Source organism: Lonchura striata, chromosome 17 (genome assembly GCF_046129695.1).
Source record: "Lonchura striata isolate bLonStr1 chromosome 17, bLonStr1.mat, whole genome shotgun sequence".
Taxonomy (NCBI): domain Eukaryota; kingdom Metazoa; phylum Chordata; class Aves; order Passeriformes; family Estrildidae; genus Lonchura; species Lonchura striata.
Window position 1 is genome coordinate 3113777 of NC_134619.1, and position 24891 is coordinate 3138667.

The 24891-nt window shown below is 50.6% G+C and overlaps 1 protein-coding gene across 3 annotated transcripts in view; it reads right to left on the reverse strand.

Moving 5' to 3' along the window:
• Positions 1 to 23782, reverse strand: part of PMEPA1 (prostate transmembrane protein, androgen induced 1) — a 43311-nt gene extending 19529 nt beyond the window's left edge. For 2 of the 3 annotated variants that reach the window (XM_021553607.2, XM_031506558.2), the window contains exons 1-2: positions 23630 to 23782; positions 8726 to 8764 (exon numbers count right to left, since the gene is read on the reverse strand). In XM_021553607.2, the coding sequence (XP_021409282.1) occupies positions 8726 to 8764; positions 23630 to 23732 (142 nt within the window). In that variant the 5' untranslated portion in view covers positions 23733 to 23782. The remainder of the gene's footprint in view (positions 1 to 8725; positions 8765 to 23629) is intronic. The other variant, XM_021553608.3, reaches the window with a different exon arrangement.
• Positions 23783 to 24891: the final 1109 nt, after the last annotated feature.

A 24891-nucleotide genomic window follows, 5' to 3' on the forward strand; every position in this document is an offset into this window, starting at 1 on the left:
ATATATACACACACACACACACCAGAGTGAATGGGGGAGGTGAGTACAACCGCCCCAAATCTGACAAAATTAAAGGTAATAAATTTACTTCCACCTCAGCTGCAGCAACAGCCTGAGAAAGGTTTAAACTCCCACAGCAGATCTGCTGGGAAGTCTGTTTCGTTGGGGGATTCTGCGTGTGCAAGTTTTAGGGTGCAGACACAGAGAAGGCCAGGCACAGATGGGGTTTGGGGCCAAGAATTGGGCTGGGGTCACCTGCTCTTTCTGAACATCCTCATCCTGGAGTTCTCTGCCCTCCCTAAGAGACCCAATCCCCATCCCCATCCTGGGGTGATCTGTCCCTGTCCCCTGAGCATCCTCAGCCCCATCCCGGGGTGCTCTGTCCCCTTCCACGAGCATCCTCATCCCGGAGTGCTCTGTCCACTCCCCTGAGCAACCCCATCCCAGGGATTCCTGCCCTCCCCAAGCATCCCCATCCTGGGGTGTTCTGCCCCCTCTCCCGAGCATCCCCATCCCCATCCCAGGTTGCTCTGCCCTCTCTCCCGAGCATCCCCATCCCCATCCCGGGGATTCCTGCCCTCCCTGAGCATCCCCATCCCCATCCTGGGGTGTTCTGCCCCCTCTCCCAAGCATCCCCATCCCCATCCCAGGTTGCTCTGCCCCCTCTCCCAAGCATCCCCATCCCCATCCCAGGTTGCTCTGCCCCCTCTCCCAAGCATCCCCATCCCCATCCCAGGTTGCTCTGCCCTCTCTCCCGAGCATCCCCATCCCCATCCCCATCCCCATCCCCATCCCGGCCCATCTGCGTCCCTCCCGCCGCCCCATTGTCCCGCTCCCCCGTCCCATCCCCAGACAGACGGGGCAGGGGGGCTGCGGGGAGCCGACCCGCGGGTCAGGCCGCACAATGGGCTCGGGGGGGAGGCGGTGGAGCCCCGGCCGGCCCGGCCCGGCCGCCGTGGGGCCGGCCGTGCCCCGCCACCTGCCCGCCGGGATGCGGGATGCGGGATGCGGGATGCGGGATGCGGGCGGCAGCTGCCCCGCACCGGGGCGGGAGAGGGCACAGCACCGACGGGAGGATTATCCACGGACACAGCCTGTCCCCTTTTCACCGCATTTAACAATAAAGCAGCAGCTATGGCAACGGGGTTAATTAATGCATCGGTCTGCATAACTAAAACCCCGCACCCGCTGAAAGGCCGCCGCTCCTGCCGGGACCCGCACCCGGGCGGGGAGCGGCTGCGGGGACACCCCCGAGCCATCCCCTCCTCACAGCTCCATCCCCACGCAGCGTCCGCACACCAGCCTCTGGAAAAGAGCAGGAAAACGGGGGCCGAAGTGTCCTTCAAAAAATAAAACTGAGGGGGAAAGTGATTTTTCAGGGATGGAGGGAGTAGAGCGCATTCCAAGGCAGAGGGGGTAAGGAGATAGGGAATGTAAAGGTTTCAGACTATCGTATAACCAGAGGGGGAAATGTCTTCTCACCACAAACATGCATCTGCATGATGTCTAGACAGTCATAAAAAGGGCAATTAAAGTACTGCAGGCTGCAGTAAGCCAATGTCTCCTCTCCCAGTCTAAACAGTTGAAACATACTGCACGAACTTGGAAAAAAAAAATATATATAGGATAGAAAGAGGAAAAAAAAACAAGTTTGTAAGGAAAAATGTTTTGAAATTCAGCTTTAAATAAGCCAGTAAATTAATTCAACCTTGTCACATCTCTGCCTTATAACATATCAAATATTCCGCCTGCGTCCTGTCTAGACTGCGATAACAAAGGGCATTTAAAGCCCTGCAAGATGCGCTGACAGAGTAGCCATTTAAAGACGCAGTATTGCTTTCTCCATCTAAAACGATTTGTCAGATGGAGTTAAAATGAAAATGATAAGTAATCACTCTGGTTCACAACCATTTCAAAAGGAAAAAAAAAACCACAAAACCCCCACAGCTCCTAGATATAAATCCTACTAAAATCATTCCAATGTATCATTCCAGTGGGATTTGTCTGGCCTCTTTTTTTATGGCATTTGCTTTTTTTTAAAATTTATTTTATTAATCTGAGATGTCAGTAGCTTTCTGCAGCACATGCATTTCTAAATAGGAATGGATTAAGTTTGAAAGAGCCAGCTCCAAGTTTTAACTGATTTATTGGCATAAAATGATGACTTCTGGAGAAACAGTATTATAACCCCAAGGGTTAACAACACTGAAAAGGAATTTTTTGTTGTTATTTACTTAGAAACAAAATAATAAACTGTATCACATGAGAAAAACTGCCCAGTCCCCATCACTGACACAGTTAAGCCTGCTCAGTCCCAGTCCTCAGGAATGCAAAAAAGAAAAGAAAGTAAAAACAATGTGGGTATGCAGTGTTGGTTTTTTTACTGGGAAAGTATGTTTTTCTGGAAAAAAAAAAAAACAAAAACAACAAAATATAATCCTGTCTAACACAAGAAACACTCTTATTCCTTTCTGAGCTTTATGAATTGTTGAAGAACAAGAAAACCTCAAAATAAAATACACAGGCAAAATCACTTATCTGCTGAACAGGCCGGGGCCAGGCCACAGCCACCCCAGGCCAACACTCCCATGCCAGTGCAGCCTGGCCTGGGACTGCTTTGCTGGGACATGGCATGACCCTGTGCCCAGGGGAGGGTCACGGTGGGAGTCACCCCTGGAAGTCCAGAACCAGCCTGAGTTCAGTTCTTCTCTGCTCCTCACCCTATAACATCCCACCACCACCTCATCTGCACCTCCCTCTGTCTCCCAACCCTTGTTTCTTAATTATTATTTTAATAAGACTGTTTCCAACTTCATTGTTCATTCCGCAATAGCCCAAGGGCTACAACTGTTCATTAGACAGAATTTCTGCTTTAATTGCACTGACACAGATGTGTAGGTTATCTGGAAGAAATTACTAAAATGAGCAGTAAAGAATGGGGCTGGATGCTTTTCTTCCCTTACGGAGAGTTTAATTTAACATTACTTCCCCCCACGCCCCGTACAAGCAGCATCATTCGCTGCACTGCAGGTTTGCAGAGGAATTAACCCCAAACTGCTCCCACTGCACACAGGTGCATGAGGATTCCCACTGGGGCAACAGGGGCAGGTTTAGAGGCTCTGTGGTCTCCACCACTGCCAGTGGGATGGCCTGTGTCCCCACCATGTCCCCCACAAATCAGTGACATTCCCCTGAGAGTGGAAGCATCTGGGACCACAGATAAAGCTTTGGGTAAAAAGTTGGGCCACCACTGCTCAACATGCTCATCCCTGTCTGTGCCAGGACTGGGGTGGGAAACAGGCTCCCTTGGTCCATCCTCACCCTCTGAAAAGAAGAAACACCAAAAAATGTCATCACTTCTGCTCAGCAGTGCCTGGGCTTCGAACCCACCATGGCTGCGCAGCTGTCAAATCAGCCAGGGAGTTCACATGAACTTCCTCAGCAATTCATGTTGGCAAGAGCCAGACACATAATAGCCCTGGATTCAGAGAGAAAGAGCTGCCAGCATTATTTCTATTTAAAACCTCTATCTGAGCTTCATAGACTCATTCTTCGCACATGATACAAACACACACACACAAAATTCAGAAATGAGCCAGATCCAGAAGCATTTCACTTCACCAAGAGTAGTGCCTAACAGCAATTTCAGGTTTTGGCTCTCTGTGACTATTTAATAGATTTTAATTCAATATTAAAAAGCATGAACCTGCCAATTTTTTGTTACGTCTTCTTGCCAGGAAGAAGAAAAAAAGTTGTTCCCAACTTCTTTATCAAACCATTTCCTCCTGTGCACCTCCCTCCTCCAGACAAGGGGTGGGAACCCAGAGGCACCTTCTGGCCAAGGCAAAGCTGACAAGGGCGGGCTGGGGCAGGGGCAACATCACAGCTTCAAACCCCATCTCTAAATATGTCCAAAAGCCACTAAAAATGTCTCCTTCAGCCAAACTTGTCTTTAAGGGGGAAGGAAAATTTCACAAATGCTTCGTGTTAAAAAAGCCCGCACTAAGGGAAAATCCTTCCCTTTGTTGCTAGGGGACTTACTTGCTTTGTATCTGCTGAAAACATTTAAAATGCCACCATTGTATTTAGGAAAAAAAAAAACCAAAAACCCGAGACTGAAGCACCTCGTGCTAAAAATCAAGAGACATCAGTTCCATCCTTCGTTTGCAAGTACTTCGCTCAGGCCTGACTTCGTTTTGTGTCTTGGTCCTCGATGCTTTTTGGCAGCTTGCTCCAGACTTACTGGCAAGAGCTAAAAGGTTTCTATTTAGCTGGTGTCAGCTGAGCATCTGTGCCGGCAAGAACTGGAGTGGGGGGTGATCCCGGCTGCCTTTCAAAAGCACATTTCTCTCTGGGAGCTGCCACGATAATTTAAATCTGAGCGTGTTCGGGGAGCGGGGTGACTCCCTCCGGAGGGGCGCAGCACTCCGCGCGGGGAGCGATCCCCGATCAGCGGGGGGAAACGGAGCTGGGAACGCTCCCTAACCTGTGACCCCGACAACAAAAGGCAGGGACAGCGTCTAGACCTGCAGTCTGCCGCGGAGTGAAGGGAGCATTGTGCTGCGGCTCGGCGGCGGGGCGGGCTCCGCGGCTGCGGGCGGAGCGGCCGCGGGCAGGGCGCGCAGCCCCGGCACCGGCCCCGGCGGCCGCCGCCCCTGCCCGCGCTGCTGCAAGCCCTGCACGCCAAGGAACCCATCGCATTCCCAGCCCCGGGTTTGCCTCTGCCTCCCGTGCACACAGCATCCTCGCGCTCCTCATCCTGCGAGTCCAGCCCTGCGCGGATTGCCAACAAGAAGGAGCAAAAATGAAATATATGCTTCTTTATTTTCTGCTTTCCCTGCGTGGCTCAGTTAAAAGGGGACAAACCAAGATGTTCCCTCTCTGCCAAGCCTAGAGGTCAGCTCAACATTCAAAAAAAGCCCGAAGACCCAGCTTTAAAATACATTTCTTGTGCGACCCTGATCAAACCCCTTGGCTTTCCCACATATGAAAATATAAATACCCTAAATAAATGCCGGAGCTAACGGCAGGTTACTGCCAGGGAACTGCATGAAGAGAAAATAAAAGTCCTATTAAAATCCCTTGTTCATCTCTGCCAGAAAGAAAACACTTACCCACTACTTAAAAAGATGCATTAAAGGAGAAAGAGCATCTGGGGGGGTTAAGGACACCCCTGGCAGAGCAGTGAGGAGAAGCACTCCCGGCCATCCACTCCCATGTGCCCTCGGGATAAGGTTTTGGGGTGATCCCACACCCTGGCCATGCCCTGACCATGCCAGCACAGGCAGCAGGGACAGCAGCTGCCCCGAGCACACCCAGCACAGAGTGGGGCTGCAGGCAAACCTGGGAACCACAGATCAGAACTCTGGGCAAAACAAAACCTTTCACTATTCCTGCAGGAAAAGTAAATACCTGGAAGATGTGCTCCAGCCCAGCTGTACAGGTGTAAAACCACGGTGGCAGTGGTGTGGTGCCACCCTGGGCATCAGTGACACTCACTGGCCCAGTGGCACCGCTCCACAAGGAATGGGCAACTTTGGGCACAGCCAGCAGCCACCTCAGGCAGCTGCAGGGAACCACCCCCCCTCCTTCTGCCAGCTCTGGAGTTACAGCCTGAGACCAAGCAAAACCAGACCCAGCAACTGAGATCCTTTAAACAGCTATTAAATCCCCACCTCCTTCTGATGAGAGGTGATTTACAAACAGATGATGGTGAATACAGTGAATTCAGAGCACGAGACGAGTTTCAGTACCCTGGTAGCCACCAGATGCCGATCCTTCATCAGCACACTTCATCCACACCTTACACAACAAAAAGGGACAAGGACTTTCTTCTCCCCTTCCCTCTGTTTCTTCCTACCCCATCTCCAAGACATCACTAGTCCAGTGTCAACTCCTTCCCCAGGTGCTCCAGGTCCCTGGGACTACTGAGGCACCAACAGAGCCAGGAGCTGTGGCAGGACAGTGGATGGTGGCACCGTGGCAAGATGCCACACACCCGCAGCCTCAGCAGGGTCCAGCCAGACCTTCCTCACAGCCTGGCACCTGCTACGGCAGCAGCTCATCTCCTGACAACTGCCTGGCATTTATTTTTGGTGCACATGCACAGGGAGAATGAGAGATCCCACACTGGGATTTTTATCAGCAGTGCGCAGCTATGGAAACAAACGCATTTAAGACTAATATAACAAAATGCCCAAACCCACAACAATAAAATAAAGAATGGTGCACATTGGCATTTTCACAGGGGAGCACTGCAGTGAATGCAGAGCATGACCCAGCTTCTCCCAGAATTCACCCAAACTTTTAAGAAATCACACATTTTCATGTACTTACATGTTTAGCTACGTGAATTTTGCTTGGTGGAAACCCTCCACCTGCCCTTTGATTTTACAGAGTTCAAGGAATGCACCTCCTCCTAAATAAGATGAATAGCCATTTGTTGAGGGCATTCTCTCCTTCCCCTCTGTACCCATTTCCAAGCCACCCTCTGTCAGAAGCAGGACAGCTAACTCAAAATCCACCAGAAACTGCAGCACCTCTTCTTTTAGCCCCCATGGAGGGGACACAGTGGTGCCTGACCATGCCCCAGCGTACAGATCAGGGCAGCGGCTGCAGCTCAACCAAACTGCTCCACAAGTCATTTAGAGGAATCCAAGAGCCTGACTTCCACACCACAGACATCCAGGAATTATCAAAGAGATGGTGGAATACCTTAAAAACCCAGGAAAAAAAGCCCAGTGAAAACCAAAGGTAGTGCTGCTCCCTGTCCAGGTTTGGTGTTCTGACCCACCACGTGCAGGGCTTTATCCCAGGTGGCACAGGGATGGGCAGGGGCATCTCTCCGGGATGGGCAGGGGCATCTCTCCGGGATGGGCAGGGGCATCTCTCCCTGGGGTTCTGGCTCTGCAGGCAGCACCAGGACGCTGGGGAGGACGGGCGGTGGAGGTGGCGATGTCTGGGAATGCTGGCCCAGGCTGGAGCTGCAGACAAGGACCCAGACAACAAAGGCGAGGCAAAAAGCCGTCTGATAGAGGCAGCCCCGTCTGGCAGGCCGGGCTTTCAGAAGCCCGGGCATGCACTGATGTCTGCAAGCACAGCTCTTCGCCGGGCGCACAATTAACCCCGCAGCAAGATCGCTGAAGTGTCCTGCAGCACACTCCAAATAGTATCCATCTGGTAAGATGAAAAAAAACCCCAAGACTACAGGGGTGCAGCAAAGGAGCAAACAACTGGAGACTGCAGGGAATGACTCTACAACAAACAAAAATTATACTTAATTTTCTGTTATTTATATTCTAAGAAAACCGCATGTTTTCACTTGCATCTCTGCCTCCCTCCCCGAGGCACAAACACACACACAAAAAATGGGAAGACCAGGGAAAGCAGGAAGAGCAGCACAGCTCCAACACATCCCCACTCACACGCTTTCCCAAATCACAGCACAAGAAAACGGGTGTGAGTTTTACAACCATGGAGCAACAGCCAAACGCCTTTTGCTGGAGCAAAAACGCCCCGAGCAGCTGCTCAGAGCACTGGGACACCACAGCTACCCCTGCCCGCCTGATCTGCTGAGATCTTAAGGCATTAATATAAAATAAATGTAAATAAACCATTGACTGCTGCAGGACAGTTTCCCTACGGGCTGGTGTGAGTGTCCCAGCCCTGGGGCTGATCCCAGCCTCAGGATCCCGTGGCTCCCCTGCCTGATGTCTGTGCCAGGATAACGCTGCTGGGGGACCCGTGGTGTCTCACAGCTTTTTTGCATAAGCAAGGGCTATCCTGCTGTGCAACCAAATTGTGCCACCAGGCTCAAAATAAAGGAACTGAAATAAATTTTTTTTCTTCTTATTTTAGATTATGACTTTTACTAATTGATGCTTGATAAAAGCCTAATGAATGATTTGTAGGCATTATAAGCATGTTAAGGATCCGAGTGTGGTTATAAGCCAAGGTCATAAGTTCTATTGACTTTCCAGGCTCTATAGCAATTGATTTGCCATTTATTAAAATCATTCATTCGCCACTTGTTAACAATTTATTTAGCTGGTTCTTCTTCAGCAGGCTTGGGACACCACATTTGAGCAAAGACACCTCAGTTTTGAGGTGCTGTTATAAACTCAATTCTGAACTGAGAGACAAACCCATCAACATTATAGCAGTGTCTTTTTAAAGGGTTTTTTGCAAACGGGTTCAGCTCAAATCCAGGAGCCTGGTTTAACAGGGCTTCCAACACCCAGTTTTGTCTGTGCTGAACATGTGCATCTCTGGCCACACTCAGCAGAAGTCCCACATCTCATGACTTAAAAGGTGCAGGATGTCAACTACTTTCATAAAACAGAGTGAAAGTCTCTTTCCTCAATGTAGCACTGCTCATCAGTTTGCCAGAGTAGAAACAAATGAAAGAGTACTGGTGCTTAAAATGCCACTCAGCTTTTGAACTTGCTTCTACACTGAACAGCAGAAGAAAAAAAATCCCATCCAGGATTACCAAAGCGCAGCCAGATATGGATAGACAGAGAACAGCAGGTTTGCACAGTCAGCCTCTGCAGACACCACTGCATCCCCCCTGCAGCAGAGGAGCAGGTACCTGCTGCTCTGGGGGCCAGGCAATGTCCCACCCATTCCGTGGAGCAGGAACCGGGGTGTTTACAGCATAGCAGCTGCAATCATGCAATCAGCCTTCGTAATTAGATCTTGGCAACTCTTGAAATACTTCACTTACCCAGTTTACCTGGAAAGGTGCGACCTAAACATTCAGTGCCTGGAGACATTTGAAAGAAAAACAGAAAGGATCCGTCAGTGATGGGAGCCACCTCCGAGCGGCTGCACACACACCCCTGCTCCCCTCCTGGGGCTCGTCCTGGCAGAGCTCCCCTGGCCAGCAGAAACCTGCTCCCACCATCTCCACTGGGCCAGCAGCACCAGAGGTGCCACCACTCCTGGCTAAAGACCCCAGGCGCTTTTCCCACACCAGACATTTCCACACAAGGTCCCGTTCCTCTCTCCCCTGCTTCCCCAGGACGCTCTCCTGATCTCACCTGATGGCAATGCCAGAGTTTCACAGAGGTTTGTAAAGTTTCTGAGATCACCCAGCCCACCCCAGAGACCTCCCTGCCACATCCAACAGCGCCAGACTGCCTGTCCATGGCCCAGGGCAGCACTCTGCACTTCAAGGCACCGGTGGGCTGTTTATCACGTTCTGTATCCTCTGCAAACACACAGAGCTGAGCCCCACATGCCTCTGAGCCTGGTGAAAGCTCAGGGTCTCCTGACACCCATGATCACAGCGGGGGCAGTGCCTCTGGAGCGCTGAAGAGGAAGAGCCACAGCAAAATCTTGCACAACACCCCAGGAGCAATGCCCAGCAGATGCATTTTCAAGTGAGGAGAACAAAGCAGCAAGAAGTTTGCAACAGAAGATAACTCATGACTTCTCTCTCACCCATCAGTGTGCGACCGCCTGCAACACTGAAGGGATTACGGGACATGGATGCTCCCCAGTGCCTGGCAAGCTGACACATTCTGGGAGGGTGGGAGCTCTGCATCCCGCAGGAGGTTCACCAGAGAAACACGTGTACACAGGACCCTTTGATGAAGCCTGTAAGAACTGTCTGTCACTGATAATGGTTAATTGGTACTAATTAGTACAGTCTGATTGGAAGGAGTCCTACTGGCCTATAAAAGTGGCCTTTAACCCAAGAGCAAGGGAGGCAGATGCTGCCAGACACAGCGCTGGGGCCACGGACACACAGCCTGCTCCCCACCCTGCGCCTGCCTCTGCAGCAACACAGCAGGGGATACATCAGCACATCACTGCTCTCAAATAAAGCTTTAAAAAGTTACTTTCCATGCACCTGGGAGGACAGAGAAAACCAACTTTTTAATCCCAGGAAAAGATTAAGGATCAGACAGTCGCTGTACATTACTGCAGCAGCTAAATAACGAGGGGTCGCAGGCTGGGCTCACTGATGGGAAGTCAGGCTGATTTAGATGCTTCACATGCAGGTGTTCAAAAGGGCAAACATGAGGTGTCACCTGAATGCACACAGGCAGCCCTGAGCCTCCAGGCCCATGGGCAGCAGCACCACCACCCCGCTGGAACGGGCACCGACACTGAGCGTGACAGGAAAGGAAAGAAAGGAATTCTGCCCAGCCAAACACCAACGTGTGGCAACAAGCTCGGACCTCCTCCTCCTCCTCCTCCTGCTCAGCCAGCTCACTGCACAAAGCCTGGAAAGGGGTGGGAGGCTGGAAAGGAGTGAAAGGCCAGAAGAAGATTGGAGGCCAAAATGGGTGGGAGTCCCAAAACTAAAATGTAGAGTCTGAGAAAAAAGTGGATGCCAAAATGGCTTGGGAGACCCAAAAGGGTGGGAGTCCAAAGGAAATTTAAAAGTTGAGAATGCATGCAGCTGGCTGGATCAGGATCAGCTTTTCTCTGGCTCATTTTCCAAAAGGGTAGAAAGCAATGTCTCTCCCCTCCCTGTTCCACAGACCAGGTGATGCAGCGTGATGCCCTGTGCACATGTGTTCCCCATCATGTCTCATCCAAGATGTTTGGCCATGGTCTAGGACATGTGGGAGAAGCCATCCTGAACCCTCTGAAGTCATGCAAGATTTTAGGATGTTGCTTCTCCCCTCTCTCTTGGCACGCCTGCCTCTCCCATCATCACATCTTCCCTTTAGGTTCAGCCACGCATTTGCCAACTTTTTAAATGCAAATGAGAATTGGCACATAAAGTCGGTGCTTTAAACCTGACCAGAGCCACCCTCAGCTCTCCTCCCTCCCTCCTTATATGCATAAACTTTTTTTATGCAATCGGCAGCAGGGAAGAGATCCAGGGAGTGGCTGAGCCATGCCTGGAGCCCTTGTGCAGCCGCAGCGCTGCCAGACTGCTCCATGGGAAGGGTGGCTCAGGCTCTCTGCCTACCAGCAGCAGCATGGAACCAGTAATTACCCTGGCTGGACCAACACCTGCTCGTGGTTTTGTCTTACACTGTTTGTGCAACCCAACAGGCTGCCAACAAAGCAGGGATGTGCTTTGCCTAAACAGGTGAAAACACGAAACAGGGAACGGAGCTGCCGTGTTGGTCCCACAACGCCTCTGTGCAACACATGCTGGAAAATCACTGCTGCTTCAGCCTGCAAGGCTGCAGAGGAGGGACGAGCATGGCATGCACTGAAAAGGCAAGAAAGGAGGGAAAAGAGCTGCCCATCTGCAGAGCCCAGCTTCTGAATCCAGCCCCACACTGGTGCAGGGCACACGGATGTTCTTTGCTGGGCTGAAAAAGCTTGGCTTGCCAGGAGAGTCCTGCTAAACCCAGCCCGGGCTGCCTGCAGAGCAGAGCTGCTCCCAAAAATGCCCTGTGCCAGTTTGGAGCAGAAGTGCCCACTCCCTGCCAGGGACCCGACCCTTGTGCCCACAGAGCAGGAGCTCAGCAATGGTGTGGGAAAGGCAGCGTGGAGACCATGAGTGACCAAGGGCAAAGACCCCAGAGGAGCACCTGGGCCAGCCTCAGCCTCTGGCAGAATCAGCTCTAACCCCACCAGGTCACACCCAAAAGACGCTCTCCCCCCACCAGCAGATGGGATTTGTTGTAGATGATTTGTCCTGGAATAAAAACACCAGCCCCACCTCTTGCTGCATATTTACTGAAAGCCACTAGACATTAAACAGAGGCAAAAAGTGTATCCCAGCAACATCTGGAATTTATCCCTTCTCCCTTCTGAAAAAAAAAAAAAATCATGCTCTATTCTTTTAGAGAAAGAAAAGTGATTATATAGAATTATAATGCTGGAAGAACATAGAGAAGAGCAGAGATTTTCTTTGAAATGCTGTTTAGACAATTAAAAAGGATAGTTTCAAAGAAGCAGCAAATACTATCTCAGCTTTTTCCACCCTGTCTCGCAGTACCAGGCTTTCCTCCATGCCTTGGCTAAGAGATTCCAAAGAAAGCAACAGATTTTTTTCATCCTTGCAAGATCTTAGTAAGCTTCCTTAGAAAGGAAACCAGCTCTCAGGCCTAAATGATTGAAGATAGACCAAATAAAAAAAAATATTCTTCCAATTTCTGCCAACAGGACTTGAAGGCACCTTGATTTCTATAAAGAAAACCTGTTTTGGGATGAGCTTTCCAAAAGAGGATGTGTCAGTTTTTACCCATGAGAGCCAATACTCTCTCCCCAGACATTAGAACGGAAAGGCTTTAAATATTAAAACAGGAAAAGATTAATATGAGGATGCAAGGCCAAAATGTGACATCCTCCACTTCCCCAGGCTGCTGATCCCAGAATGGCTGGACCACGACCCCACAGCATCACCTGTGCCCGGATGCAGCTGGGGGAGCCTGGGTTCAGAGGGAAACCCTTCCCAGCCTTCCCGAGGGGGGAAGTGAAGCAGTGCTCTCACGCCAAGCCCACAGAGGTGCCTCCAGCTACTAAATTACCCAACGACTTCAACGAACTGCATTGATCTGGCTGGAAAACAAAGCTGCAGCTCTTGGCAGGTGCCCAGTCAGGAGGGTACAGCTGCATTGTTCACCTGCAAGCAGTTACAGCCACGGTCCGAGATGCCCCTTCCCCTGACACGGGCAGTGAGGGGAGAGACCGAAGGGCAAACACAGGTGAGAGGGAAGCACCTCACTCCAGACACCTCTCAGACACAGCAGAGCCTCAGCAAACTACAGGCGTGTCCAGTTTTGCAATCGAGGGCAAGGCTGTTCCTAGAACAAGCCCCATTACTCAGGCTGCTCAACCCCCATCTCCTCGGCCGCACGTGGACTGGATGCAGGATTTCATCAGGACATTAAACTCAGAAGCTGTAAAATCGCTGTGCAAAAACCCAATTATACCTATTTTCGTAACAGCCAATTTAAGCTTGTATTTAGGTCCCCTCACATACCCCTACGTTACATAAAGCATTTCTTCCACTTGAAATGTAGCTTTCTAAAGGCCATTTTGCTTAATTTAATGGATGCTTTATGTGGGTCTGCAAATCTCTAGAAACACAACCAAGGGAGACACATGGCAACAAGATACAGTGTGATCCCTTCCCGGGCATGCAGCAAGAACAGGAGAGATGAAAGGCATCTCCAAACCCATGAACCTGCTGTGACTGGAGTGCACTTGTGCTCTGAAGAGCAGCAAAACCCCACGGTCAAGTCAAAAGAGGAATTCCTGAACATCTGCACGCACTGTTAACCCATTCCAGACCGGCCGGCGCTCTGCAGGCTGCGCAGCAGGATGGATCCTTCCCTCATTCCCAGCCACCAGCTGAACTGAGCCCACTCGGGCACGCTTCCCTTGGATTTCAAAGAGAGAGCTGCTTTCTGCACTTCAAGAAAATAAATGCACTCATCTCTTTTTCCTTCTTTTTTTTTTTTTTTTTTTTTTAAAGCCGCACTAATAAAAAGCTCATAGCGAAATCTATTAAATTGAGTCTGTCCATTATGTTTATTGTTCCTTACAATTCAGGCCTGGATGCCAACTCAGTGGAGGTTGAAAAGTGTATTTATCAAGAAAACCCATGAGAACGAAGAGGATTAAAAGCTGTCAGCAGGCTAGAACGTGTTTGTAACCCTGCAGTTTGTTCTGCACCTCGCACAGGACCCCCATCAGAGACCTCTGCCTCTCTCCTTGTTTTTGATCCCACCTCTGGCTCATCAGCTGACAGGACAGCCAGCACCTGCATTCCCAGAAAAAGCTGAGGAAAGTGCAGTGTGTATATGAATAAGTCACACTAGAGAAACATAAACGCTGATTGCATTACACACCAGTGATCAGTATCATTAAATGTTACACACCTTGAGTGTGCCTGAGCAGTTGGAAACACTGAATTCAAAGACACATCTTCCCATTCAGACAAAGTCCCAGTACAGTAATGTAAGTGTAACAACAAAAATGAGATTCCTGCTTATTATGTGGAAAATAATTGCAATTTAAGATAAATTTTCCCTGAATTGTGTGAAGCAAGTGCCCATCAATCATGCTGTTTCTTCAGTGTCCTAAAGAGAGCACCTAGCAGGACAAGGTACTTTCTGAGCTCAGTGATGAACAGACTAATCTGTATATGCTACTCTGAGGTACTGAAGCCAAGGAGACCACCCTTGGTAAAGTGGAATAATGGTGGAAATAATGATAACAACACAGAAAGAGCAGGACTTGCCCCTCCAGGAAAGACATCTGCCCTCAGCGAGCCCTTGCAGCCAAGAACAGCCACTGAGTCTCGAGATCTCATTGCACAAATACCTGTGAAGAGCACAAGGGAATGCAGCCTGGTTTCAGGCCTGGAACAGGCACCAAGGACCAGCCCAACCAGGGTCATTTCAGCTGCTGAGCTTTGGGTTTCACCCCGTGAGGAACAGGCACCAAGGACCAGCCCAACCAGGGTCATTTCAGCTGCTGAGCTTTGGGTTTCACCCCATGAGGAGAGTGCCAGGTCAAAGGGTGAGCCCCATGTACCCTCAGCGCCGTGGGAAACGCTCTGCTTTGGGGGGATCTTTTGTTTTCGTAAGAAATAACGACATTAATCATAACATTAAACAGAAACCACTAAGGGGGAGAATTTCCAGGCTTGCTCAGCACAGAGCCCAGCCCGCAGGGGAGCTGCCAGCCAGCAGCAAATTCCCTGGGACTCGTCCTCGGCCGCCAAAGCCACAGATGGAAGAGTGGAAGAGGCGACGAGCAGGCTCAGGACTGTTGTAGGACTCAGCTCAGAAATGTGAGTCTGAACGCTCAGTGGTTAGATGTCTCTTGGGAATTCATCCAAATGGCACTGCTTCTCTCCCACTTGCCCTGCAGGTAAATCTCGCATGTGGCTTACACAATCTGTTGACTTAAGTAAAGCAAGGGCAGGAGAAGAAAGCTGCTCAGACATCAGGAGAGGCTCATCAGTCCTTTGGGCAAAAGTCTGGGTCACTTCCCCCTCCACAGAGAACTCAGGGTGTCAGCCAGGCCTTGTCTCCCTTCATGGGAGCACGTGCAGGGAGGGTGCAGCAGAACACAGTGCTCAAAACATCAGTGAAAGGACAACAACAATGTATTGCCAAATTCTCCCATATTTTTGGCCAGTGCTGATGCTTAAATTCAGTTTACAGAAATTGAAGTCCGTGAGCTCTGTGCTCTAGTCAAGTCCTCTGAAACCAAACTGAGCAGTGACTGTACAGGCTGCCCAGGGCTCAGGGAGACAAGGCCATGGCCACTTCCAAATCTCATCATGAGTAACACTCATCCATCCTGCTGACATGGGATGGTCCAACACACTGACACCACTCCACGCTCTGCAAGGGCAGGATCTGGCTGGATGCACCTATCTCAGGTGCAAAGGCAGCTGCAGTGTGCAAGGCTGACGAGCAGGCAGACTCTGGCACTCAGGAGTCCAGAGGGAGCCCACCAGAGACCCTCAACCAGAGGCTTCTGCAGTGCTCCTTGCCCTCCTGCTTCCTACTGCTGATCTCAAACTCTCTTCCTCACAACCATCTCCAGCCCTGGGCCCAGCTCCTCCACCCCTGAGCAGGGCAGGAGCCTAAAAGCAAAAGCCTAAAACCTGACCAGAGCAATTCTGACACAGATGAAGCCAGGGATGTTTTGTTATCAGAATTAGAAGGGGATAATTAATTTCTCACAATTAGTGAAAAGGGACAGAAGTAGAGAAAGGCCAACTTGTAAGATGCTGGTCATCTTCCCTCAAGATTTTAAACCACCACAGATGCATTTGGAAGGAAAACTGACCACTTGACCAGCACTGTGAGATGTTGCACAGCTGTTTTGCCTGGTGTGCCAATGATAAACCCTACCCTGACCATCAACACAAGTTAAGTATAAGGCCAAATTCTGTGTAAAGCTTATGATGACCATGGTCTGCAACATCAGAGACGGAGTTTGCCACGACAAATATTCCCAGTGCAAGTTCCTGATCCCTGTCTCAATCTCAGTGAAGGCAGAAGGGCTGTGAGGATGGTGAGCTCCTCAGGAGGCAGGCTAGACACTCAATCCATCTCTCCTATCAGGCCAGCGTTAACATTTAAACAGGACCTGCTGTTGTGATCTTCAGCAAGGAGCAGATGTGGTTTTGAGTAATGGTGAGCATTACTTAACCAGTTATAGTCACTAATGTAATTGACACCTATTCCATCATCCTTAATACACCCACTTCTTTCTCCGATACCATAAATAGATTAGAAAAGTTTCTGCAGATGGCCATGACCCCATTTGTTTGTGCACTTAGCCATGTATGAATCACTCTTGGCTTGTAGCAGCACTCTGGAATTACTGAAAGATAACTAGTCGGCACAGACACCAATAAATGAATCATGCTTTCCACAAGACCAAACCTTTGGGCTTTTACAGACTCCAATTACAAAGTAAGAAGAAAAGAACAAAGAAATTACTCAGTCTATTTGCACAAAGTCATGCAGAGTTGATTCACAGTTTTACAGAATTATTACTGACAATCATTTGTAGGGGGTTAGCGTAACAAACCAGCTACTTTACATATTGGACAGAATGAAGAGATGGAAAAAAATCCCCAAGCCATGTCTTGTACATATTCTTTGAAAAGTAGCCTTGATTTTTGTGCCAGTAACTTTTTTCATCCTTGGTAAGCTCCAGGCCTGGGGTTTAATCAGTTTTCATTTGCCAAGGCTAAATTCTGCTTTGCTGGGTTGCTTGGGCCAAGTTTGCAAATGTGGGAAATCCTGTTGCACCTGCTGAAGAGCACAAACCATCACAGACACAATCCCTCAGCTCTGCAGGCTTCAGCAGGGTCTCAGGAATGGTTCAGAGAACTGCCATGTGCAAAAGCTTTTGCAGAGAACTGCCATGTGCAAAAGCTTTCTAACTGCATGCTTTTGAATGTATACTGCAAGTGCAAAATTACCCAGTCTGAGGCATTTTATTAAAAAGATGTGCGAGACTGAATATACCAAGCACAAATGTGTGAACCACTTGAAAGCACTGTGGACATCCACCAACACTGACAACTTGTGAGGCAAGTTTCCAAAGATGCGCAAGGTGTCTTTACGTAACACCACAGTCTGGGACACGCTAACACACACCACACACAGTGAAAAACACACCCTCTTCTAAGTGGAGCATTAGCCTACTCCTGCCCCAGTGAGAAATGGCAAGTCTGACTACCTGGAGAAAAAGGGGACGCTGATGGATTACAGCCTCTAGCAGTGCTGCCTCTCTGTACACCTTGAAAAAGCAGCATTTTAGTTAAAAAAAACCTAAAAGTGAAGGTGGAGTAAATGCCAACCTGAGCCTGAACACAGACAGTGCCCTGGTTGTACCATCTCTGAGTGGGATGGTGACTGACATGTCTCAGGGCTACATGCTTCAAATCAGCACCCTGTTCCAGAGAGATCCAAAAACAGGGATAACGCCCCACTGAGCACAGTCACTGACAGTCTGGGAGGGATGCAAGGCAAATGTACACACAGCTCTATTTATCTAAGGCCTACCAGTACCTTTTGCATGTACTGAAGACCCAACTTCCTGGGTGAATTTACCTTGCAAATGAAATGTGTGCCCTGTTTTACACACCTGCTCCACAAGCAGAGAGCTGCCAGCCTGGTACAGCTCATCAGAGCCAGAAGAGGCCAAAACCAGCACCAGGAGAGCTGCCACACAGCTCTAAACCAATTTGGGAAAACCTGATTATTTGTCATCATGCTTGAGGCTGCTGATTTCCAATGAGAGAGATGTATAAACCTCTCCCCAAACTGATTCAAGATGCTATGGAAAAATTTAAATTAAAACCTTAATAAACATTCTCAATTCTTACTCTTCTCCATAACACATAAATTAATGCAAAAAGCTCTCTTGTATAAGAACATGTAGGCACCAACAACCTTCTCCCTCCAACAAGAGTTTATCTGAGGAGGTGCTGTAGATAGAAGGGAAGGAAAAAGTTCCCAGCAGGGTTGTCTTTAGAAAGCTCAAGTCATTAGAGCCAAGCTTTCTGGTGCAATGCAAAACTAAAAGAATGCATGTGCTAAACAGTAGTGTGTCCTTCAGAAGGGGAAAAAATAGCTAAATCAGGATCCTGCAGTACTAGGTGGATGCTTGGATAAACACTGTTTAACACACCACAGCAGAAATGCTAATGCAAGTTTAGTTTTCACACCGGAGAGATTTCAAAAGATTTGCAAAGCTTTGATAATATTTAACATCTTTACTAATTTCCTTTTTGGTGCAATCATAAATTTACCACAGTAGCCAAAAGATCTGGGATGAACTACAAGTTCTAGCTGGCTCCAAAGCCAACAAGAATAATGTGTGCTGTTACTATTTTCTCTCAAAACATACCTCTGCAAAACTGACTCAAAATGAGAAAAGAAATTGTGAAACTGTCATTACAAAGAAGCATTTAAAATGCAGATCAAAGTGCTGCCTTAGAAGCTGTATTCCTTGCCAAATCATCAAAGCTCTCTTTACTCTCAATAACTCCCCAGATCCTCTGATTTGAACGATAAATTCTTACAGATGAAATTTATCTGCTTTAAAAAATAAAACAACAATCAAAAAAGCCCAAATCCCACAAGTCCTTTCTCTGCTTACCAACTTCTTCATTAACCAGTTCATTTGGAGCCACTTTCCTGTATTACTAAATTAAGTTTCACGGATGTGTTTATGCATGTGTGTGCACACACAGAGTACCCTGAGACCTCCTCAAGTACTGAAAACTTGTCAGCCCTTGGTGGTGCATGTGTGCAGGGTCTCTCCAGCTCCCAGAGGGATGTGTGTGCAGGGTTTCTCCAGCTCCCAGCACTGTGTCCATGTTCCAGGTGCTGGCACTCATGGAGCTGCTCCCATGCTCTGTGCCAGGATCGCCCTTGCCCTGCTCCCCTACACTCCACACTCACCCATCGCTCCTGGAGGAGCTCCCAGACCACCACTGCATTTCCTGCAGCAAGGAAGCAGCAATGCAGCAGCCACTGATCAGTCCTGAAGGATGGATGTGAAGGGTCAGATCTCGCTGGTTATGTAGAATTCCTCCCTGTTCCTCCCTGTGCCGGACTCGGCCACGCCGCTCGCAGACGGAGCGGGTCTGGGATGCATTTCCTCACCTGGGACCTGCCCGAGTGACCCACCTCCTGCCACCCAAAACAGTTATAAAATAATCACCCAGCAATTCAGCCACACAGACAGGAAGAACAGTGCATTAAAACATCCATCGACTGCAATGATTCCTGAGCTTTATGGACGTCTGGGAGCGTGCTCATGGCGTGAACCAAGTCTCCACTCAATTGCAGAGAAGTGGCCTTTGTACCTCTCTCCTCACCAGCTCTCCAGCCCGGCTCTGTCACTTGGATGCAACCCGCCAGGAGCAGACACACTGTGTGTCAGAGAACGGGAGGGATAAGTCAAACCACACACCAGTACAGGATCTGCCTCCAGGAAGCAAACTGGTTGGCAGTTTTCACACGAGACACCACTGCAAATAAATTACCTTTTTTTTCACTAATTAGGCTTAGCAAATTCTGACAGCTGCTGCTACCTGAATGAAATAACATCGACAGACATGACTGTACACTGAGTTACTCAGGAAAGGAGCGGGATTGTAATTACCCTTTATTAGTGACACCATGTAGTTTGGTACTTCCTTTGGAAAGGTCTTCTCATGTCTCTCCACTTATAATTTATGTTTACAAATTCGTTCTAAAAATGGATTTATCAAACTACCAACTTCAGCCTGGGAAATATAAAATAATTAGTTTTTTTGATGAGCAACAGCAAATAAAAGTAAGAACATGTGTTTGTGGGTGTTCTTCTCTCCATTCACAAAGGAGCAACTAATTCAATATCCCAAAAATTTAGAGGTAATCCCAGACCCTACATTGGGAATTCCTGGCTTTAAGGAAAAGAATATGGTTGCTGCTCCCCACACATCCTTCAGTTCTGATGTTCTCACAACCAGGATCTGAAAACACACTATGGAGGCAAACATTCAGGGGGTGGAGGATGCCTCCATGCCAGAAGGTAACAGGACTTACTGCAGCAAACACCCTGACACTGACTGAAAAGGAAGAATGAACCATGTCTTGCCTCCACTTGGCATTATAAATGATCACCTCTGATTATACAGGATCATTCCATGTGCTGGTCCCGCTGGGCAGCACAGCACAATCCAGGTGTTCACCCACAGGAAAAAACAAAGTTTGACTATTTTCCCTGCATTTCCCTCTCTGTGTCTTTTCATTCTCCCTTTCGACATCGATTATAAAACACTAAGATCCAAATCACTACCTGAGGGCACAAATAAATTGAAATTTTAATAAAGACCTCCAAGTTTAGGGAATCAGGATTTTCCTAGGGTAAGAAAGGTGGGACACACAGAGCTGGCCCTGCAGAGTGTCTGGGTCCCCTGGGATGGCCAAGGGCACACACAGACAGCTCCTGGGCCACCATAAGTAAATCCACCCACGCTCTGCTCTGCTCCTCCAGGATCACACCTTGGGATGCTGATCTCAGCAAAAAGCAGAGCTCGCCACAGACACATAACCAGAGCCAGACAGAGGGAACTCCCTGCTTTGGCTGAGGTCAAACTGAGATGCCACAAAGTGAACATCCTCTGGGCAAGCACTTTCGGGCTTGCTGAAACACTGGGAGCAGCTCTGGCTTCCCTCCATGAGGAAAACTTTGCGGGGGAATAAAGAAGCACATGGTTCATATCCACTCTTGCCCTGGAATAAGCCATAACTGCCGATGACGGAGTGTCAGGAAAGAAATGCATTTGTCAGAAAAGCAGCGTGAAAGTGGAAAGAAGATGTGATCCCTGGTTGAGCCATGTTGGTTTGTCATTAAACCGAAGAATGTGAAAACCTACAAGTCTCGGCTTGGACAGGAACCTGCTCTCAGCCCAGCCGGACACGGCGCTGCAGCTGGGAGCTGGCCTCGATGCTGGGAGATGCAAGGACGCCTCCCAAAAATCCCAAACGCCTCGGAGAACACTCTGCACGATCACACTGCCTGCAAAGCCTGCGCCGAGAGCTGCCCCGGCGGCTCCCGCAGGGATGCCCGGGGGATGCCCGGGGGATGCCCGGGGCGGGCAGGTGCCGCTGCTGGGCGGGGAGGCAGGCACGGCGCCTGGCCAAATAATGAGTTATTTACAGCCTGTTCCACGCCGGTCACCCCTGACCTCCTTCGCCCAGCCGGGGCGATTAGAGCCCACTGCTGCAGACGTCTGGCTGCCCAGCACCGCCCGGCGTATTGGCACCGCAGCCCGGCGGCGGGCGAGACTTGTGCCCCCGCCCCCGAAAACCCTTTTATAATCCTAATCTGGGAGAAACAGAAACCAGCTGCTCCCTCCACCGCAGCGCCGCAGCCGCCATACGGAGGAAAGCCTGCGAGGAAAAGGGGTTTGGGCATCGCTTGGACAGCTAACCTATTTAGAGGGTTGTAAATCAGTTTGGTGTTCCCCCCACCGTGCCACTCTCCTGAAGCGTTCCTGCCTGGTAACTGAAAATTTTGGGTGAAAAATTAAAGGAGCATCTGGTGGTAGCTGCTCTGAGGTTCCCTCAAAGTCGTATCAGAAAGATAGACAAAATCAAGCGGCTGGAGGAGGAAAAACGCTGTAGAATGAATTTATCTCAGGGAGGCTCAGCTCTGCCCCTTCCACCGGAGCCAGGTGCAGGAAGCGATCAGGTAACAGCCCCCGTAGTGCCACCAGAGCTCTCGTGTGGCACAGGGGTGAGCCAGTGCTGCCCGCCATCAGCAGGAAATAAATAATAACATCAGTGATAAGAAACCTACCCCACCATGAAATAAGGAAGGGCAGCAGCAAGGGAGGCTCCAAGGCTCCCAGCTCATGTGAAGTCAGCACCTGAGTGTCGGGACCCCGGAGTGACAGAGGGCAGGGACAAGTCAGGGAAGGACCTTGGGAGCATCAGGCACGAGGCTCCCACAACACCCATCCCAATCCAGGCAAGGTTTCCTCCGGTGTCATTCACCATTCCCTGTCTCTCACCCCCCCATCCATAAGCAGCACCTGCCTCTTACCAAGCCTGTCACATGCTGACAAAGATGGGGGAAAAAATTATAAACTATGCTATTTCTAAAAAGTCAAAGAGTGAAATTAAAAGCCTGAGTTGTTCCAACCAAACCTCATGCCAAGAGTTAGACTGGAATAGAAGCTTTTTCTTCAAAAGACATTACACATTTTAATTAACAACTTTTATCACAACCATGAGCCTTGATCAGACACAAAGTCTCGTCCTTGGGATTCTGTGGCACACAGTTTATGTTCAGCAACTGGCCGACACAAAAAAGAACTATATCTTCATTATATATACACTGCTATTGGTATGCACATCTAGCCTGGCCTGTTAAAGTCAGGGAAGAATAATGGTCTATTCAGTACCGGTAGTGTTAATAAAATCAGGCAAATCCAGCTTAGTTTTGTCTGAACACGAATGAGATTAAATCAAGATTAAAAGTGCATACAGTACAAAGGGTATGGTTTATGCTAAATTTCAGAATGAACACATTTTCGTACCAGTATAAAAATGCCTGCAGACTTCTCCGGGGTTCAGACACCTGATTTAAACAAGGATGAAGCTGGAGAAGGAGAAGGCAGACGACACTGGACAAAAGCCATCCAAAATACCAAGGGACAGATGCTCTGCAGCCCCGCTGGAGGTAACGGGGCAGATCCTGTGCTAGCAGAAACAGGCACAGCTCAGCTGGCTCTCCCTGCACGCACCGAGCGCCAGCCTGCCCCGTCGCAGTGCCAGGCATATATGCAAAATCCAGACTCTTTCCCAAGTTTTCCTTTTGGGCCATTTTGCATTAGGCTGTGCATGGTTTGAATCTCAAGGCACTGAACAAGGTGCTAAGCAGGGTACAATCCTGACAACCCTCCTGCTCTCTGGGATGCCTTGAAAACCTTCCCTCTACAGGAAATACTGTTTGCTTAAAACTGCCAAAGAGCCAAACTCATTCCTATCCCCTCAGCAGTAATATTCCTTCTCTCTCACCTCCGTGCACTTCATTTCCAAGAGGGAAAGAGCACACGGAGAAGTGGTGAATATTTAGGTCAGGCACTGCCCTCACTGCTACTCTGCGAGGGTTGAAAATATTAATGAAAAAACCCAAATCGCCCTTCGGAACAAAAAGCCCCGAGGGGCTGGAGACGGGGAGAACAGGTTCCCAAACACAAACCCCACTCGAGTGTCCGGACCGCGGGTACCCAGGCGAGGGTGATTTTCACGGGGGCAGCGCAGACCCCCGGGGGAGGATGGGGAGCGCCCAAGCATCACCCCCGCAGGATGGGCAGGGGCACCGGGGCACCGCGGGGAAAGGGCGAGACGCGGGCGGTGATGGAGCCGCGACGGGGAAGAGCGGAGCTCTCAGCCCCGGTGCCGGCGGGGAGCGGCCGATCCGGGGCAGCTCCGGCAGCCCGGCCCGCGCCGTGTCACACCCGCACCGACATCCCAGCGGCAACAGATGAGACAGCGGGGCTCGCACGGAGGGGAGGAAAGCCGCTCCGGGAAAGCGCATCGCAGCCAAGGGTCCCGGCGCCGCCGGGAGCCCCGCGGAACTTCCCCGCCCGCGGCGGGGCCGCCGGCGCTGCCGCACCCCGGGCACCTCCCGCACCCTCCCCGGGAGCAGCAGGGCTGGTACTTACTGATCTCCATGCTCTGGAACAAAGACCTTTTGCAGTTGCATGTGCAGGACACATTGGGCTGAATAGCTACGGCCGTGCTGTTCAGCCCCATGAAGTTATACATTTAAACACACACACAAAAAAAAAAAAAAAAAAAAAGGAAAGAAAAAAAAAAAAAAAAGGAAGGCGACGGCGACACAAAGAACTTCCCGGCCGCCGAGCGCTCCCCGGGCAGCACCACATAAAGCCGGGGCTCCTCCTCGGCGCGGGGGGGCGGAGGGAGGGAAATGCAGCTGCGATCAGAAATTGGAAATAAAAAACCCGGCGCGGCGCGGCGCCCCCGGCAGCGGCTCCGCTCGGCCCCGCGGCTGCTCCGCGCCCCTCCGGCCCGGGAAGCGGCAGCGCTGGGCCCGGCCGCGGCAGCCCCGCACTTTTGTGGGGCGCGGCGCGGTGGGAGCGCGGTGGGAGCGCGGCCCGCCCGCTCCCGCTCCGCTCCCGCCCCCCGCGCTCATTCACGGCCACGGGGACGCGGCCGCGCCGCCGCCGCCGCGGGCGGGACCGTGACGTCAGCGCCAGACGGGGACTGCCCTGCCCTCCCCTTCCCTCCCCTTCCCTTCCCTTCCCTCCCCTTCCCTCCCCTTCCCTTCCCTTCCCTCCCCTCCCCTTCCCTCCCCTCCCCTTCCCTCCCCTTCCCTCCCCTTCCCTCCCCTTCCCTTCCCTTCCCTTCCCTTCCCTTCCCTTCCCTTCCCTTCCCTTCCCTTCCCTTCCCTTCCCCTCCCCTCCCCTCCCCTCCCCTCCCCTCCCCTTCCCTTCCCTTCCCTTCCCTTCCCTTCCCTTCCCTTCCCTTCCCTTCCCTTCCCTTCCCTTCCCTTCCCTTCCCTTCCCTTCCCTTCCCTTCCCTTCCCTTCCCTTCCCCTCCCCTCCCCTCCCCTCCCCTCCCCTCCCCTCCCCTCCCCTTACCTTCCCTTCCCTTCCCTTCCCTTCCCTTCCCCTCCCCGCGCTGCCCCAGCGGGTCAGGCTGGAAGGGAACAACCCGGTGTCCCCCCTCCCGGCTCAGGCAGGGTCATCCCCGAGCACAGGGCACAGGATTGTGTCCAGACGCCTTCTGGAATATCTCCAGAGAGGGGGACTGCACACCCTCGCCGGGCAATCTGTTCAGTGTTCCTTCACCTGCACAGAAACAAAGTTTTTCCTCATGTTCTGGTGGAAATTCCTGGCCATCAGTTTTGTAGCCTCTTTTGTAGCTCAACAGCACGGAGCAGAGCCTGGTCCATCTTCTTGGC